Source organism: Triturus cristatus, chromosome 1_2, assembly GCF_964204655.1.
Source record: "Triturus cristatus chromosome 1_2, aTriCri1.1, whole genome shotgun sequence".
Classification (NCBI taxonomy): Eukaryota; Metazoa; Chordata; class Amphibia; order Caudata; family Salamandridae; genus Triturus; species Triturus cristatus.
In genome coordinates this window covers 974,684,659-974,700,808 of record NC_140580.1, presented here as the reverse complement: position 1 = coordinate 974,700,808, position 16,150 = coordinate 974,684,659, and the positions used below count along the sequence as shown (strand labels likewise).

At 49.3% G+C, this 16,150-nt stretch overlaps 1 protein-coding gene across 2 annotated transcripts in view; it reads right to left on the bottom strand.

Annotated features, from left to right (window-relative positions):
- The window catches only part of PNPLA7 (patatin like domain 7, lysophospholipase), a 1,876,659-nt gene that overhangs the window by 196,761 nt on the left and 1,663,748 nt on the right, over positions 1 to 16,150 (bottom strand). For both annotated transcript variants that reach the window (XM_085610534.1, XM_085610541.1), the window contains exon 32: positions 7,677 to 7,829. In XM_085610534.1, coding sequence (XP_085466660.1) covers positions 7,677 to 7,829 — 153 coding nt within the window. The remainder of the gene's footprint in view (positions 1 to 7,676; positions 7,830 to 16,150) is intronic.

The window sequence follows — 16,150 nt, the reverse complement described above, 5'->3', positions numbered from 1 at the left end:
CGGTCCCTCAACCTCCCTCTCGATCAGGAACTCGAATGGCGCGTTCAAGCAGCTTTCGGGACCCCTCCCGCAAAGCCTTCGGCGTCACCGACATCAGTCAGTTACAGGAACTGCAGGCCTTGAAACCGGGCATCCCTCGTGCACCTATACGGAGTCGAAGACTCGAAAGAAGAAGTTGACAAAAGTCGAGAAAAACGTAGTCAATGACTGAGGTACCGCTCTTGGCGGATCTGCGCTTGCTGACGCGGAAAAAGAAAGAACTTACGTCAGCGCACGAGGGTGGCGTCTAAGTAGCTGCCGGGACGTCATCCCGGTGACCACGACGCCAACGACGGACGCGGAGCCGACCAACGCCACCTTCCGACGCGCAGAGGTATTGCTGACGAAAAAACTTTCCACATCCAGTCTAACTCCCAGGGGGAAATTCTAAGGTAAGAAATCTATAACTAACGTGTTTCTTTCAGATATACAAATTAACCTGGTGGCACAAACAAGTCAGCATATACAAATTAATCAGCTGCCATACACAACCATTTGGCATTCAAAAATAAACTTGTTTAAAAGTAAATAAATTCTGTGTTGTATACGTTATTAACCACAGAAAACACAGATTTAGTCTTTGGAGTTGTCTTTCACACAACAGTGTAGCTATTAGCAAACAGCACAATGCCGTGGGCCATTTCATAGAATGCACTGCTTCAAAAATTATGCAAATCCATTTGCACTATTGTGTAATGAGGAACGGGTCAAACTGTATTTGCATGGGGGTAAAACATAAAGTAAACTGAAAAGACTATTTTTGTTCTGCACATAATGAAGTAAATACAATAAAATTCCGCCTCTGTTCAGATGTGAAATGTAGGTCTGTGTTTAAGACAAAGTTGGCTGGTTCTTAAATAAATAGCACAGTAGCACAAAATCATTTTGTCTATTTTTTTCAAGGTATTAATCATGAATAAGGACGCCTATGCTAACATCTTTATGAATCGTTTAAAATGTCCCAATCACTTTTCCTCCGATGCAAACACTTTTCTGAGAACTAGTTGCTCTATTTGGTTGTGCACACAGAATTGTGCAATACGTGCAGCAAAAACGGTGCCATTGGGCACGCCTTGTTTTCGGCATCAGTGCACACCTGCTGTGCTATGACCCTGACACGCATACGTAGATGTACACATAACAAAACTGATTGTGCATCTTTGCACTGCTCAGTGGGATCATTACTCCTGCTTGAAGGAAGCAGGGCAGCTCTATTAATGACCATGCTGGCTGTTCTTCCATAGAGATCCGTCCTGCCAAAGATGAATTTAGGTAGGCAGTCCAGTAATGAGCTTCTCCGTGACGTAGCTCATGCATTAGCAGTGAGAAGAGTCGCGACAGACAAGGGCAAAGATGTGGCCTAATAGCAAGAGTGGTCAACCGCAAAGCTGGGGAACTGGGTTCAATTCTCGTCCGGGACGCTCAACATCCTGTGATTCTGGGCAATTCAGTTAATCTACCCGTGCATAACACAATGAATGTGTCCATCTGTAAAGCAACTTGTGCTCATGTAACACGCTATGATACCTTTAGGTCGAGTTTGCGTTATATAAAACAAAAACAACAAACAAATTTGATGCGGACCCAAGTGAAACAAGATGCTAAGAGGTGTCAGAGATTATTAGAAGGACCAATGGGATATGTTGGCATTTTACATAGGTTGCTCTACGGCAGGTGTTCAACGCCCATAGGGCTGAAAGGGCTTCAGCACCCCCCATCGTGTGTCTCAGCCCGGGCTGCTGCAGCTCGAGCTGCGGTGGGCTTGGCGGTGTCTGGAGTCTTATCGCTGGCACGGCCGAGTTTTTCACAGGTCTTTAAAGACCATTTGCATATTTACATACTTTTGTAAACTGGTTACTGAGGCTTGTTTTTTTCTGATTCCAGTACCCCCTGGGCCCCCACTCTGCCTATTCCTTACATTTGTATTTAACATTTACTGCTGTAGTGTGAGAATGCATTTCATGAAAAGGAATATAAAGTAGGGTTCCCAAAAGAAAAATACCAGCAATTTGTTGTTTAAAGAGCCTGCAAGGTCTCCTCTTGACAATGATAGGGGCATAAACAAAATAGTATGTATTAATTTGTAATGTGACTTTTCTGTCTTGTTCCCTTCCATTATAAATCATGGATCATTCACGCAGCCCTAGAACACAATTAAAAATGCTTTATATTTATATTTGCTGTTCCAAGTATGCACAGATAAGTGCTGAAAATAGGCTTTAGGTGACTGCTTATTTTTGTACAGACTGGGACATCAATATAATAAGCTGGCAACCGTAATCACAAGACTGGAAGTTTGTTGCAGGATGAGCACAATATTTATTTCCTCCACCCTCGATCCCTGAACAGGGCCGGACTTGGAATGCAAAGTGACCTTGGCAATTGAGTAGGACCGGCGGCTGGGTGGGGTTGGGCGTGTAAAACACTGCAGCAGCTTTAGGTACACTGCTGCAAAACCGTCCTGCTGTACCAAAACCGGCCCCCACCATTTCTGCCCACTGAGAAAATGCCAGGTGCCCGCTACGGCCAGCCCAACCCTGACCCTGAATAATGCCATAATAGCAATAGTTTAACTTATATCTGAAACCCTTCGCCAGCCCTCAATAACATGCTGAGTTACTTCAAGTGTCTGGGAATGCACCCTGAATTCAGACAACTCACTCCTCATTCTCGACCTTCACTTTCACACTCATCCTGCACTCACAGGAATCACAATGCACTCACACTGATCACCATGCACACACACCATTCATCCTGCTCTCTCAGTGACCGCACTGCAATTATGCCACTCTCCATGAACTCACACAGTTCTCCCTCCACTTACCCTGCGGACAAATGAGCACACCGCTCACTCAGCACTCACAGTGATCACTCTGTACTCACAATACACTTGCGCTGTTCACCCTGTACCTCACCCTGCAATCACACGAGTACACTACTCACCCTGCACTCATGTGACTCTTTACTCACCTGTCCCCCTCACTACTCACTCTGCAATCTCACTCAAACAAGCCCATCACTAACCATACATTAATTCATCCCACTCTGCACTTACATCCGCACTCAAATTCATATGGTCACCTCAATCACCCTGCAGTCACTTCTCTCACCCTACTCTCACACTGTTGCATCTGTTCTATATATTTCCTAGCATAGGAACTCTGCCTAGTGCCAGGGGAACCCCCATATATGTACCGTTGTTTACTGCACATCCCATTGCTTTGTCAAAATAAGTGTTTCCTTCCCATTGGAAACCTAACAAGTAGAACCTAGCCGAGTGGATCGGGAGGAGTCGGAATGCGGACTCAATATCGGCCTTTGCCATGAGGGCTCCCCAGCCTGTCGCCTTTACTAGGTCGATGGCGTATTCTACTTTTGTGTAACCCACTGAACTGCCTCTAGGCTGATCCCATCTTTAACCGGCTCACACTCAGGGAAGGAGAGGTGGTGAATAAGCCTGAACTGACCTTTTTCTTTTTTAGGAACTACCCCCAAGTCATATCCCAGCCATGCATCCCCCGGGAATTGTCTGTGCCCAGTGTATATGGGCTTCATACAGCCACAGGTCCGCTCCACTGTATGGGAATTTTTCAACAATAATGCAGGCCATATTTCTGAATGCGTCTAACCAGTCATTGAAATTCATTTCCTTCCTCTCCCTTCTCCTTTTCCTTCTGTCTTCCTCCTTCAGATCACATTAGGTCAAGTCCAACCCATCCAACTGAATCTCTAATAACGAGAAAATGTAAATGAATCCCTTCCTCCATATCCTTTCCTTCACTGCCAAGGAGATGAGGCTTGCCAACTGAGTGGCCCTTGTGGTCATCGACAAGGAGCCCGGTGGTAGCCAGTGCATGCCTCTGAAGCCTTGCCTGATCATGCCCACCCTGCTTGCGTTGTCCCATGCCACAAAGGGGGAGGTCCTGACACCACACATGTCTCCTGGAAGCCCAGGCCCAATCGCCCGAGGCCACCCACCCTACTGGTCTGGCCTATCTGTTGCCCCTGCAATTGCTCCTGCCGCGAGCAACCTGGATCCACCAGTTGCCAAGGTAGCCCTGATATTCCACTTTGTGGCTGAGTGCCCGTTGCCCCCAGACCCTGTGCGCCCAAGCCATTGAGCAACAATGGTGCAAACGATTTTAAGCATTCCTGTACAATCGCGCCGATATGCTGACTACTTGATGCTGCGCTGTTGGCTGCTCTGCTGGTACCTGCTGTCACAGGGATGGCTGCAGGTCGGCCCTCTTGCAGCCTTTCTTCGCTGCTGTCTTCCTTGGTGTTTTTGCTGGGGCTCTCTGCCGCTTCCTGGGTGCTGGTTGGCAACCCTCCCTCGTTGGCCTCCCTGTACTCTGCTTGCTTGTTCCTTCACCGGGTCCTGGTCCATGCATGACTGCAACCAATTGGTCCTGTGAACTTCGGACGCCGTCATTATTCGCCGCAATGTTTCGCCCAACTCTCCCGGTTGTTCACCTAGATTCTGGTTCTCCATCCCATGTATTGTGGCCGCGAGTCCGGCCCGTCGCTTGTCGTGTGAGGAGTGGGTCACATCACCCGCTGTTTTGGGCTGTCCCTAGTCCCCACTGCTGAGTTGAGTCCGGCAGGGTGCAGCCCCTCACTTTATGCACCAAACTCTCGCAAATGTCTCTTGCTTGTTTGTTTTCTTTTTTTAATTCAGCCGAGTGCTGCCGCTCCCCTTTTTCACCCTGCTCTCACTCCAATGTTTCCTGTTTCTTTTTTTTAAACTTCAGCGGGGTGTTGCCACTCGCTTTCTTAACCAAATTTGCTAGGATTACCCTCTTTAGCCGATGCGTGAACTGTATTCGCCCGCCTTGCCTCTGTGACACGCTTCCCAGCTGCGTCCGTGTCCCCTCAAGTCCAAGGTGCCGCCAGTCAACTTGTGCTCTGCCTTCCTGCCCTCGCTCTCTTACCTCAGCCGCTGCTTGCTGTATTCTATTCTGCAGATGCAGGAGCCTGTAACGGCCGACCAAAAGCGGGATGGGGGTGAGTGGGGTTTGGTGTGGCCGGGAGGACTGCTTCCAAATTCTTCTCGCTGCTGGCTGTGCTCGCTTGATTTTGCAGCTGCGGGACTCTCTGGAACCCCAGAACATTCCCTCCAGGCTGCGGGCGGGGCTGAGAGCACCAAAACTGCTGCTCACTGCGAGATCATGGACAGCAGAGCGCCACACCTCCTCAGCAGTCTCTTAAACGCGATAGAGAACTGCCATCAACATCGGATTGTACCACGGCGAAGCGGGTCCACGAGGTCCCTCAGACCGTGATGGCGCGCTTCCACATTTGCCTCCTGTACCGCTTTCACAACCCCGGTGCAGCGGATCCATGTGGAAGCTGGGAGCGTGATGCCTCCTGATTTTCCAGGACAAAAAGGAGGAATAAAGGTGGGACCGTGGCTCAAACTGCGATTCGGATGTAGCTTTAAGACGGGAACAGTGCCTCTGCACTACATTGATCCCTCCGACCTGTTTCCTGGGGCCGTTGTCTCCTTTCGCGGGTAAGTCTCGCTTTAACACTTCATCTGTTGCTCCTCTCGCATTTTCTTTTTGGTGCACCGCTCCACCCAGATCCACGGTGTCCGCTCAGTGAGCTGTGCGGTGGGGAGCGGTACCTATAGCCCCCCCCTTGCCTTTGTCTGAGTAGGCGGCTTCCCCCCATTGGGGGGTTCAAAGGTTGCCTGGCGCCCCCAATTGGCCAGGTGTTTCGGCGCCACCTTGGAGCACTTTCATTAGCAAGGGGTAGCCCCCTCTTGCTTAAATGCGCTTCACAGCGGCCCAAATGAACAAGTTACTTACCTTCGGTAATGCTTTTTCTGGTGGATACAGTATCCGCCTGTGGATTCCTCACCTTATGAATATCCCCTGCACCAGCATTAGGCGGACATTTTTCCTCGCTCTCCGCGCCAACGAGGTCGTCACAATACCATGGCTCCACACGCGGCTCCGCATGACGTCACTGGAGCCATAAGAGGACCATGTCGGCATGATGATGTCAGTTCCACCCATTTTTTCCATGCCACCCAGGCAAATGGGCGGACCGACCATAGAGACAATGCATACATAGTACACAGTATTCACACAAATACACACAGTGTAAAGTGAAAAAGGAGAGCAAGCATTGCCTACACAAAGGTAAATAGAGGCAACACAAAATAACAATATGAAATAACCATATTAACCAGTACCTCTTTTAAGGTATAAAAGGGTGGACAACGGGGAGCAGGGTGGGTCAGTGAGGAATCCACAGGCAGATACTGTATCCACCAGAAAAAGCGTTACCGAAGGTAAGTAACTTGTTCTTCTGATGGATACATCTGCCTGTGGATTCCTCACCTTATGAATAGAATCCCACAGCAGTCCCACTCCCGGAGGAGGGTGTACACCCTTCTATACCAAAAAGTCTTGCAAAACAGAACGCGCAAAATGACCATCCCTCCTCACTTCGGAATACAAGCAGTAATGCTTACAGATGTCCAACACAGGAACACCTCTGGACAAGGCAGAAGTAGACTATTTAGTCCTGGTAGAGTGAGCTCTAATGCCTTCAGGAGGCTCCTTACCAGTCAGCGCGTAGCAGATCTTGATGCACAAGATGATTCACCTGGATAAAGTGCGCTTGTGCACCGCCTTGCCCTTCATACGACCAACATAGCCCACAAAGAGCTGATCGTCCTGACGAAAGTCCTTTGTTCTATCAAGATAGAAACTTCTTTACCTATTCGAAGTTAAGCAGCTATTACCTAGTAGGTCATTGTTATGTGGAGAACCCCAGCTGCAGTCGAAGGCCTGGATTACAATTTGGGCGGTTAATTCCGTTTACGCACGGGACGAAATTAAGAGATTACGCATCCGATAATTATTGAATGCGTTAAATAACCCAACATGCGTTAAATAACCCAACATTCGTTACATTTAGGCAGGTTAAAAATGTTTAAACACCAAAATCCACATGTTATTTCCAGATAACTCGTAATGGGTGCTATTTATCGCATCCAAGACGCCAGGGTATCGTTATTTACCAGGTGTGCTATATAGCACTTTACTTGTAATCAGGCCCTAAGTAACTATACCCAAAGAGGCATACAGGTGCTAAACCCTTAAAAGAGGTTTTCAAGGCACGTGCAACAGGCGTTGTGCACTCCCAGCCTTGGTACTGCTCCTGTTCAAAACGTTGAGGGCACCAGTGCTCACAACTATGGGAATGTGATGGCGAGTACGCTGTGGTGGAGTGGCCAACAAGCAAACTCGACATAAGTCTGGCATGGGTGTGGAAAAGCCGGCTGTAGCCAGGTCGACGTCTCACCCCCGTCCTTGTTAACTATGGTGAGGGCACAGAGGGGACTTTGAAGTTAATGCCTCCGCTTTGGAATGGAAGCCGATTGAAAACAAGGTGGCATTTTCCCTCAAACTAAAAATATCTGCGCAGCAGCTCATGCAGGCGCCCTCTCTAGCGTTTCTCGCCCCTTAATGCTAGGTTTCCGTCGCCATATTATGGGGATGAGTCAGCCTAGGTGCCACTGCAGCTGTGTTCCTTTCAGAGCTTGTCTGACTTAAATCGCTTCTGCAACTGTTACTTCCGTTGCTCGTCCAATCAAAGGAAAAGTGAGTGAAAAAGAAACGTACACAAATCTCATCAAACTTGCCAAAGTCCAGGGTGCCATATCTGTCGATGGGGGGGCGGAGGTACTCGCAGTAGTCCATGCTCTTGACCACCTCCAGCTGCCGCTCGCAGCACACATAGGCCAGGCGGGTCTGAATCTCGGCCATGTTCAGCACCTGCAAGCCAAGGGAACAGACATCAACATGTGGATTCGAGTTATTTCGGAAGATACTTGGCTGTAACAATGCTTCACCTCACAGGCTCATCCCCAGCACACTTGTACTTGCCCCTCGTGTATCCATGAGACCACCTAAGCCATTGTGTTCTGTACATTTCTAAAGTATTTTGAGATCCTCACTTCTATGAAAGAAAACAACCCCCCCCAGTGGGCTGGTGAATCATAACAATATAGGGACAAAGCCAACCTAGCCGTGAAACAGGAAAGTAACAAATTACTTTACTGCATATGACATTCAGTGGACTTCACGCTTTGATTACCAGGCAGCACTGCCCGTAGGGAGCAGAGTTTCAAAGAAGCTCAACAAAGCAGATGTCTTCCGAGAACATCTGCCCGGGTGTCCCTGTGCAGACAGAAAGGTTACAGATGAACCTCCACAAAGCAGGTTTAGTATTTTCGGTTAGAGAGATCATAGTCTGTGTGTTGCCATTTAGTTAGTGCACGACTGCACCCTTTGCATCATGACTACGTTATCCTTTCATTCTATATCTTTATGCTATAATAGTATATATTATGATAAAATGTCAAAAATGCCTAATATTTTTAAAAAATAACTTGATAGCTTCAAAGGCAAACTGATTCCGACAGAGAATGATTGCATTACTATATATAGAACCCCCTCCCCCTCGCCCCCATGCCCCCAAGAAGGGTATCAGAGGTCCTTACACAGAACAGAGTAAGAGCGCTGCTTAATTTGTAAACTAAAACGTGTTGGTGCACACATGTGTCCTCAGAAGCCAGCCGAGATAATGTCACATGTTGTGGAATCGGAGTACGACGACTGCAGAGCCCTTAATTCACCTCCTGCCTCCTCCTTCCACCAGCACACTCTCCCTGCTGCTTTAGCTCACTCCTGCAGGCTCTTTTTCCATCATCGCTTTCCCGCCTCTCTCCTCCTTTCCTCTTTTCATGCCTCTCTCTTGTTCTGGGTCAAACCCAGATGATTCTAAATAAGTCTCAGTTCCCAAAAAGAGTGCCAGTGGGCTCCACCAGCAACCACCAGCTCAAATTAAGCTCTGGATAAGAGAGTATGGTGACCACACCCTACAGGTACAGCACTGAAGAAAAGGGGAGTCGTTGACCGGGAAGGAGGGAGTGAGAGGGAAGACAGGCAAGGAGTGCAGGGGATGCACACGGGCAGTTTTACAGCGCCTGGCACGAATAAATAGTTTCTCCTTCTCAGCGTAGACCCGCCAGAGGAGCAGAAAGACTGGGAAAGAAAACTAAGTTGTTTTAATGGAAAATACGGAAAGCGAAACAGGCCATTGTTAGTTGATCTAACACTTATGAGCTAACCAATGCAATTAATTAAGAACCAGGAGATTATGCAACTGTTTCCTAGCGCCGGTGGAGGGACACAAAGGCCTTTGTTACAAGGGGAAAGCTAATATCTCCAGGTTCTCCTCCCCTGCAACCACTGTTACCGGGGGCCCGGTAATTTCAGGAGAGGGGAAATAACGGGCATTATAAAATGTTGGGAAAGAACATGCAGGAACCAGAGGTTCCTGCTGATTCCAGTGTTTTGCCTAGCTTTGTTAATAATAATAATAATAATAATAATAATAATACTAATTCCACATTTGTAAAGCGTGAATGTATCTATCACCCCTAAGGGTATCAAGGCGATGGTGGCTGTCGGGGAGATTATGTGAGCTACTGCTCAGAGTCACATGATGCTGAGCTGAGCTGCCGCCGGTGCCGGGGATCGAACTGCGAGCCCCGCGCTTCGGAGTCAGCCGCTGCGCCAAACCTCTCCTCACGTAGCGCACTGGGCAGCTATCAGCCGCCAAAATCAGCGTGTAAAACACTACCAACTTGTAATTGCGATGGTGCCGGTAACGTCCACTACTGGGTGTATCTGATGCAGTGGGCCACTTACAATGAGGGCCACAGAAGTACACGGAACTGCTTTTAACAGGGATCAATGAAGACTGAGCTAATGATCAGAAACCAATTCACAAAATTCCAGAGTGAACTCTACCCGCGGCAGCTTAATTAATCACTACCCACAAATGTGCAAGACTCTACAAAATGTGCACAACTGAAGCACATCCTGCAGTGGTTACCCTAAGGTAACCAATTTTCATATCCAACACACCACACATGATCCTTCACTGCTCGTATTTGAAGCAGAGCTTGGAACGCGTGAGACACACTTTGTAGAAGTTGAATGAGAGGCAGTGTGCTGTGTGTCCCAGCACGGTTGGGGGGGCAGTGACAGTTTTTATCCAGGGTGGACAGTCACGGAACCAAGAAAGCAGGAAATGCTTATCTTATGGCACACTTGCCATACACAGTTTAAGGATGTTATCAAAACTTAAATAAGCAAAATGAACAAGTTACTTACATTTGGTAAGGCCCTCTATGATGGATACTCTACTTAACTACAAATTTCCCACCTTTAGATAAGAGTAACTACAGATTTTTAACTCTTAGATGGAGTATCCACCAGAAACAGCATTACCGAAGAAAAGTAATTCGTTCTTCTGATGGATATTTCTATCTGCAGATTCCTCACCTTTAGAAAAGATACCAAAGCAGTACCTCTGTTTGAGGTGGGTTTCTGGAATGACTCAGACCAAAATGTCCTGTAGGACCAAACAGCCAAAATACAATTCCTGTCAGACCTGGCGGTCAAGGCAGTAGTGCTTTGAGAACATGTGCACTGATGCCCCCTTTGCAATCTGACAGCTATCCAGGACTTACCCAAATTTGGAGTGGTGCTCTACTCCGAAGCAATAGTTGTATATCAATAAGTCATTTATTATATACAACTATTTCTTCGGAGTAGTGCACCACTCCAACTTTGGGTCTGTTCTTCCTCTGCCTAGCAGCTGGCACCCAACGACGTCAGGTGCTGGAGTTGCATGTGCACACTCGTTTGGACATACTGTTGACACAATTACAAAGGGAAGACAGCAGGAAAGTGTGGTTACCGTGTCCGCCGTTGTCCGCAATTGTTTTCAGCTATCCAGGACAGGAAGACTGGGCAGTAAAGTAGTGTTAGCAGCCCTGGCCTTAGTGGAATACACTCTCATAGCTTCTGGAGGCTGCTTCTCAGCCAACGCATAGCAGATTTTAATACAGAGGACTATCCACCTGGACAAAGTCTGCTCCTGCTCCGCTTTCCTTTTCTTTACCACAGAAAACCCAACAAAGAGTTGATTGTTCACTCGGTGGCCTTTGGTACAATTGATGTAAAAGCAGAGTGCTTCTTTAGTGTCCACACAATGGAATCTCTCAATGGAATCTCTTATACGTTTTCAAGGGGTGAGGAGGGGGAAAGAAAATCAGAGGAGTGACTGATGGCCCGACATGAAATGAAGTCACAACTTTCAGAAGAAAGGCAGCTCTAGCCTCAGCATGCTTGTCCATAAAGGTGGTGTGTAGAGCAGTGGACAGACAAAGCTTGAAGCCCACTCATGCGGCCTGCTGAGGTAATCACAATGAGAAAGACCGACTTCATGGTCAGGAGACTTAGGAAGCAGCTGTGCAATGGCTCAGAATGAGTACAAGTAAGGAAAATAAGGGACAAATTAAGGTCCCACTGTGGCATCACAAAAGGCTTAGGAGGAAACACATGGAGCAAGTCTTAGAGAAAATGCCATCCCAAAAGGTGATTTGAACAAGGAAGGTTGGTCCGCAAACATAAAAAGACCAAAAGAGCCAACAAATAACCTTTAACATTTCCCACTGCAAGTCCTTGCTGGGCCAAAGATAGAAGAAACAGTAACACATCCAACAGTTTGACTTTCAGTGGGTCAATGTCAGAAGTGCCACTCTAAGCCAAAAATATGTTGATAAAAATAATAACATCCACAACTGCGGGAGGTAGATCAAATACAGTCGATTGCCACTGCTCAATCTCCACACATGGAGGTGTAGATAGTGCAGGCCTGGGTGCAAGACCATGCCTTGCTGCTACGACATATGATCCTCACAGAGCAGCAGCTTGATTGGAGGACAGATGCTCATGCCCAGGAAATCCTGGGTACCACATTCTCCTAGCCCAATCCGAAGCGACTAGGATGATTTGGCCCTGGTCATTTGTGATCTTCTTGGAAACTCAGGCCAGAAGAGGTAGTGACAGTAAGGCATACAGGACTCCTATGCTCCACTCTAGCTGGAATACATCTCCAAGAGAGTCTTTTTAGAAACTCCAACGTGCAAGTGTTGACAATGCTCATTCTTGGCAACAGAGAAGAGATTGTGCCAGGGCTCTCCCCATTGCTGGAAGACATCCTGCATCACCTCCATGTGTAGGTGCCATTTGTGATCAGATCAATTGTTGAGTTTGCACACTGTGGCATTTAAAGATCCCACCAGGTGATGCACGATCAGGGAGATGCCCTAATGATTCAGCCAGGTCCAGAGGTGCAGGGCCTCTTACCATAGAGTCCAGAACCCCGTATCGTCCTGTTTGCTGCACTACGACGTGCCAGTGTTGTTGTTTGTGAGGATCTGAACCATCCTTCTCTTAATAGCAGAAAGGCTTTCAACACCAAATGAATGACCCACAACTCCAGTAAGTTGATGTGGAGGCAGGTCTCTGATCGAGACTAGAGTCCACTGATCTCCACCTCTCCTTGTTAGCCTCTCCAACCCAGTAGTGATGTATAAATTACAGCCATCAAGCCTGAGTAGAGTAGGATGACTGGTCTGCCACTGGTCCAATTGTGGTTAAACTATCACAACTGCACATCTTTTGTAGTCTCCTCTGAAACCTGGATGAGTCCGACAGGTTCCAATGGTGCTGGGCCCACTGAGACATCAGATCCTACAGCAGAGCCCATATTTGCCATACAGCATGGAGGCCAGTAGCTCAAGAGGCCACACAGCCACCCTCACTGAGATCCAGGACACAGGCTGAAACATTGGAATAATAGACCAAATGTCTTGAACTTGTTTCTGAGGAAAGGCTCGAAAGTGCACCATATCCAAGATGGTTCAGATGAAAGTGAGCCCTTTGCAAAGAGTCAGGTGTGATTGCAGCATGTTGATCATGAATTCCAACGACGTAAAGAGGTTCACCGTCTTCAGGAGGTTGTCAAAGACTGACTGTGGTGAGCTCGACTTCAAAAGCCAATCGTTCGGGTATAGCAAAGACTGGTACCCCTGACTTCTGAAGGTACACTGCGACCACAGTCATCACTTTTGTGAATTCATGAGGAACACCAGTGAGGCTGAAATGGAGCACGGTAAATTGAAACGGCTCATGGCCCACCTTGAACAACAGGTAGCATCTGTGGGCCTGCAGGACGGAGATATGGAAATAGGCATCCTGCAGGTCCAGCGCCACCAACCAGTCTCCTAGATCCAGGGTAGAAAGAACCTAGACCTGTGGGAGCACCTTGAATTTGTCTTTCCACAGGAAGAAGTTGGAGGGAAAAAGATCTTTATTATGGTGAAGCTTGGGGCGTAGTTTTGTCGCGGCGCAAGATGGCAGCATTGTAAGCGAGCTCTGCTGGCCGAGCTCTTCATCCGGCATAACTCACTCGTTGCATGACCCATCCAGCCGCGCCTCCGAGAGCATGACATCCTGCGGGTGTCAGCGTTGCGGCGGAGGTGGCGCGGGTCCTGCGCTGATGACATTCTGGGCATAACTATCCGACCAGAGCGGCTGGGTGGCGGTTGCGGCCTACCCGGGCCTCCTGGCTGGTGAGGGGATGCAGACGCTGTGAAGCCAGACTGCTGTGACGAAGTGAGAGGCGGAAGGCTCCGACTGCGGCAGCGGTGCTAAGGCATACCTGGGGTGGCGCCAGGTGAGTGCCTGTGCTAAAATGGACAGCGCTGGACCTGCAGCGAGGCCCGGGACGCGGCCTGCAGCTGGCGTGGAGCTAGCTGGCCTGGCGCGCCTGGGTGGCTGTTCTGGCACCGGTAGCGGGGCGCCCTGGCTGTAACCGAGACCGCTGCCCTGCGGGGGTGCACTTAAGGGCTCACCAGATTGGCCCAACTGAACCACGCGTTGAGTGACGACGATTGCACTGCAGGGTGGCATCCAGCCAGCAGGTGTGGCACGCGAGGCCTAGCCGCCCCCTCAGTTACTCAATTGGCATCCACGTTGCTGCAATCTCACTGGGGGGAACTTCACACACCGCTGGCCAGGCCTGGACTGTGTGCCGTGATCGGCGGCTCAGCCTTTCTGCCGCTGCTGCTTTGCGCCCCGGTTTGGAGCCTCCTGGGCCGCGCCTGTGGGGGGAGAGGACGGCGGACTTTGCATACCTCTGGCTTGGTTTGGATCGCGGGCCACACACGGCGACTTCATCAGCTGTTGCTACCATTTGCTCTGCTGTCACTGTGGTTGCACCTCTTAGCCGCCACGGTTGGGGATGGATTTGAGTCTGCGGCGCCCGTGGGGGTGGGGGGTAGGGGGTGACACCTGGCGGTGGTGGGGGCTACTGCGGGGCCTTCCCGCCAAGCAGCTATCCCCCCGCAGGCCCAGGATTGCTGGCCGGCTGTCTACCGGACACAGAACTCATCCTTTTGGGCCCCGCTGACCCCCACCGACTGACGATCATTGATGCGGGATGCTGTAATCTTCACGCTCCTAAAGCCTGACAAGCCAGCTAACCAGTGCGATTCCTATTGATCCCTGTCGCTCATCATTATAGATAATAAAATATTACCGAAGGTACTGGCAAAGAGGCAGCAACTCCTGTTCCTGGTAATGATCAGGCATGATCAATCTGGTTTCATACTGGGCCGATCTACAACCCACAACCTCCGGCCATGTTTGCAGTCATGCATTATCTACGCACCTACACTCCAGCAGTGGCTGCTCTGCTTTATGGAACTAAAGCCTCCGAAACATTGGAGTGGTGATTCCTGTTCCCGCTGTTGAGCAGAATGGGCCTCGGTTCCACCTTTCTTGCACAGATACGCCTTCTCTACACCCTATCCACCGCCCGAATACGCCTCAATGGGCAGATATCTGACCCCTTCCCGGTCAGTAGAGGCACGTGGCAGGGGTGCCCACTCTGCCCTCTACTCTTCGCCATTGTGATAGAACCCCTAGCTGCACAAATTCGGCAACACCATGCTTATCGGGGGCTGGGATTCACAACCTGCGGCCTCATTGTGTCCCTGTATGCGGACGACATCACTCTTTATGTGAGCCACCCGAGCACAACCTCTCCCCATTAATTTGCGAAATCATACGCTTTGGGGACATGTCCGGAGTTCAAATCAATTGGGCTAAATCTGTGCTTTTTCCGCTAACAAAGGCTGCGGCTCCATTCCCTATGGAATATCCATTTTAGTGGACCACTGGCACCGTCAAATATTTAGGGATTCATATCAACAGAAATGTTACGGATCTCTGGAAGGCCAACTTTTGCAGATTTATGACCGGGTTTGAGGACCGAATTCCCCTGTGGTCCAAGCTCCCGCTGTTTTTGGCAGGTCGGATCGCCATTGTAAAAAAGGTTGTATTACCAAAATGTCTTTATCTATTCGTAAACATTCCTATCCCAATCACACAGGCTTTCTTCAAACGACTTTGCACTAACCTTATCACATTAGTCTGGGCGGGACAACAACCCTGCGTAAAATACGAACTGCTAACGCTGCCACAAGCACAGGGTGCCCAACTGCTTTATGCGCTATGCGGCCAGGCACACTTCCTACATTACTGGGCACACCCCACACCTTCCCAACCACACGTCGCTGTGGAGACAGACGAAATCTCCCCATGGCCCTTATCAACAGCTCTGTTTCTGCCATACAAACATCTCATTTCAGAGATAGACACCCCGCAGTGCATGCGGTGGGCATGGATTGGGTTGGCATGGATTGGGTTGGCACGGCATGCGGGAATTCCACACCTTTATGCCCCATCGATCCCAGTGGCGAGGCATCCCTTGCTGCCCCTCCTGCACGACGGGGGCGCCTGCATTCACGCTAACAAGCTCAACATTTACACCTTTGCAGACCTTTTCCCGGATGACTAATTCCTCGCCCCCCGACCCAGCCCGTCGCCTCTTGCACACCCCTAGAGACCTTTCTATATTACCAACTGCGGGCGACGTGCCAAGCACTGTTCGACACGTTCCCAGCTCCTCCGAAGGCACTCACACCATTAAACTACATATACACAACTTCTTCACCCCGCAAATTAATCACGTCCTTATACAATCACATGCAGCACACTGCACCCGCAGCAATCAAACCAACCCGGGAAGCTTGGGGAAGGGACCTCGCCCTGCCCCTCACTGATGCGCAATGGACATTTTTCTGCGGTCAACTCGAATTGCTATCCCC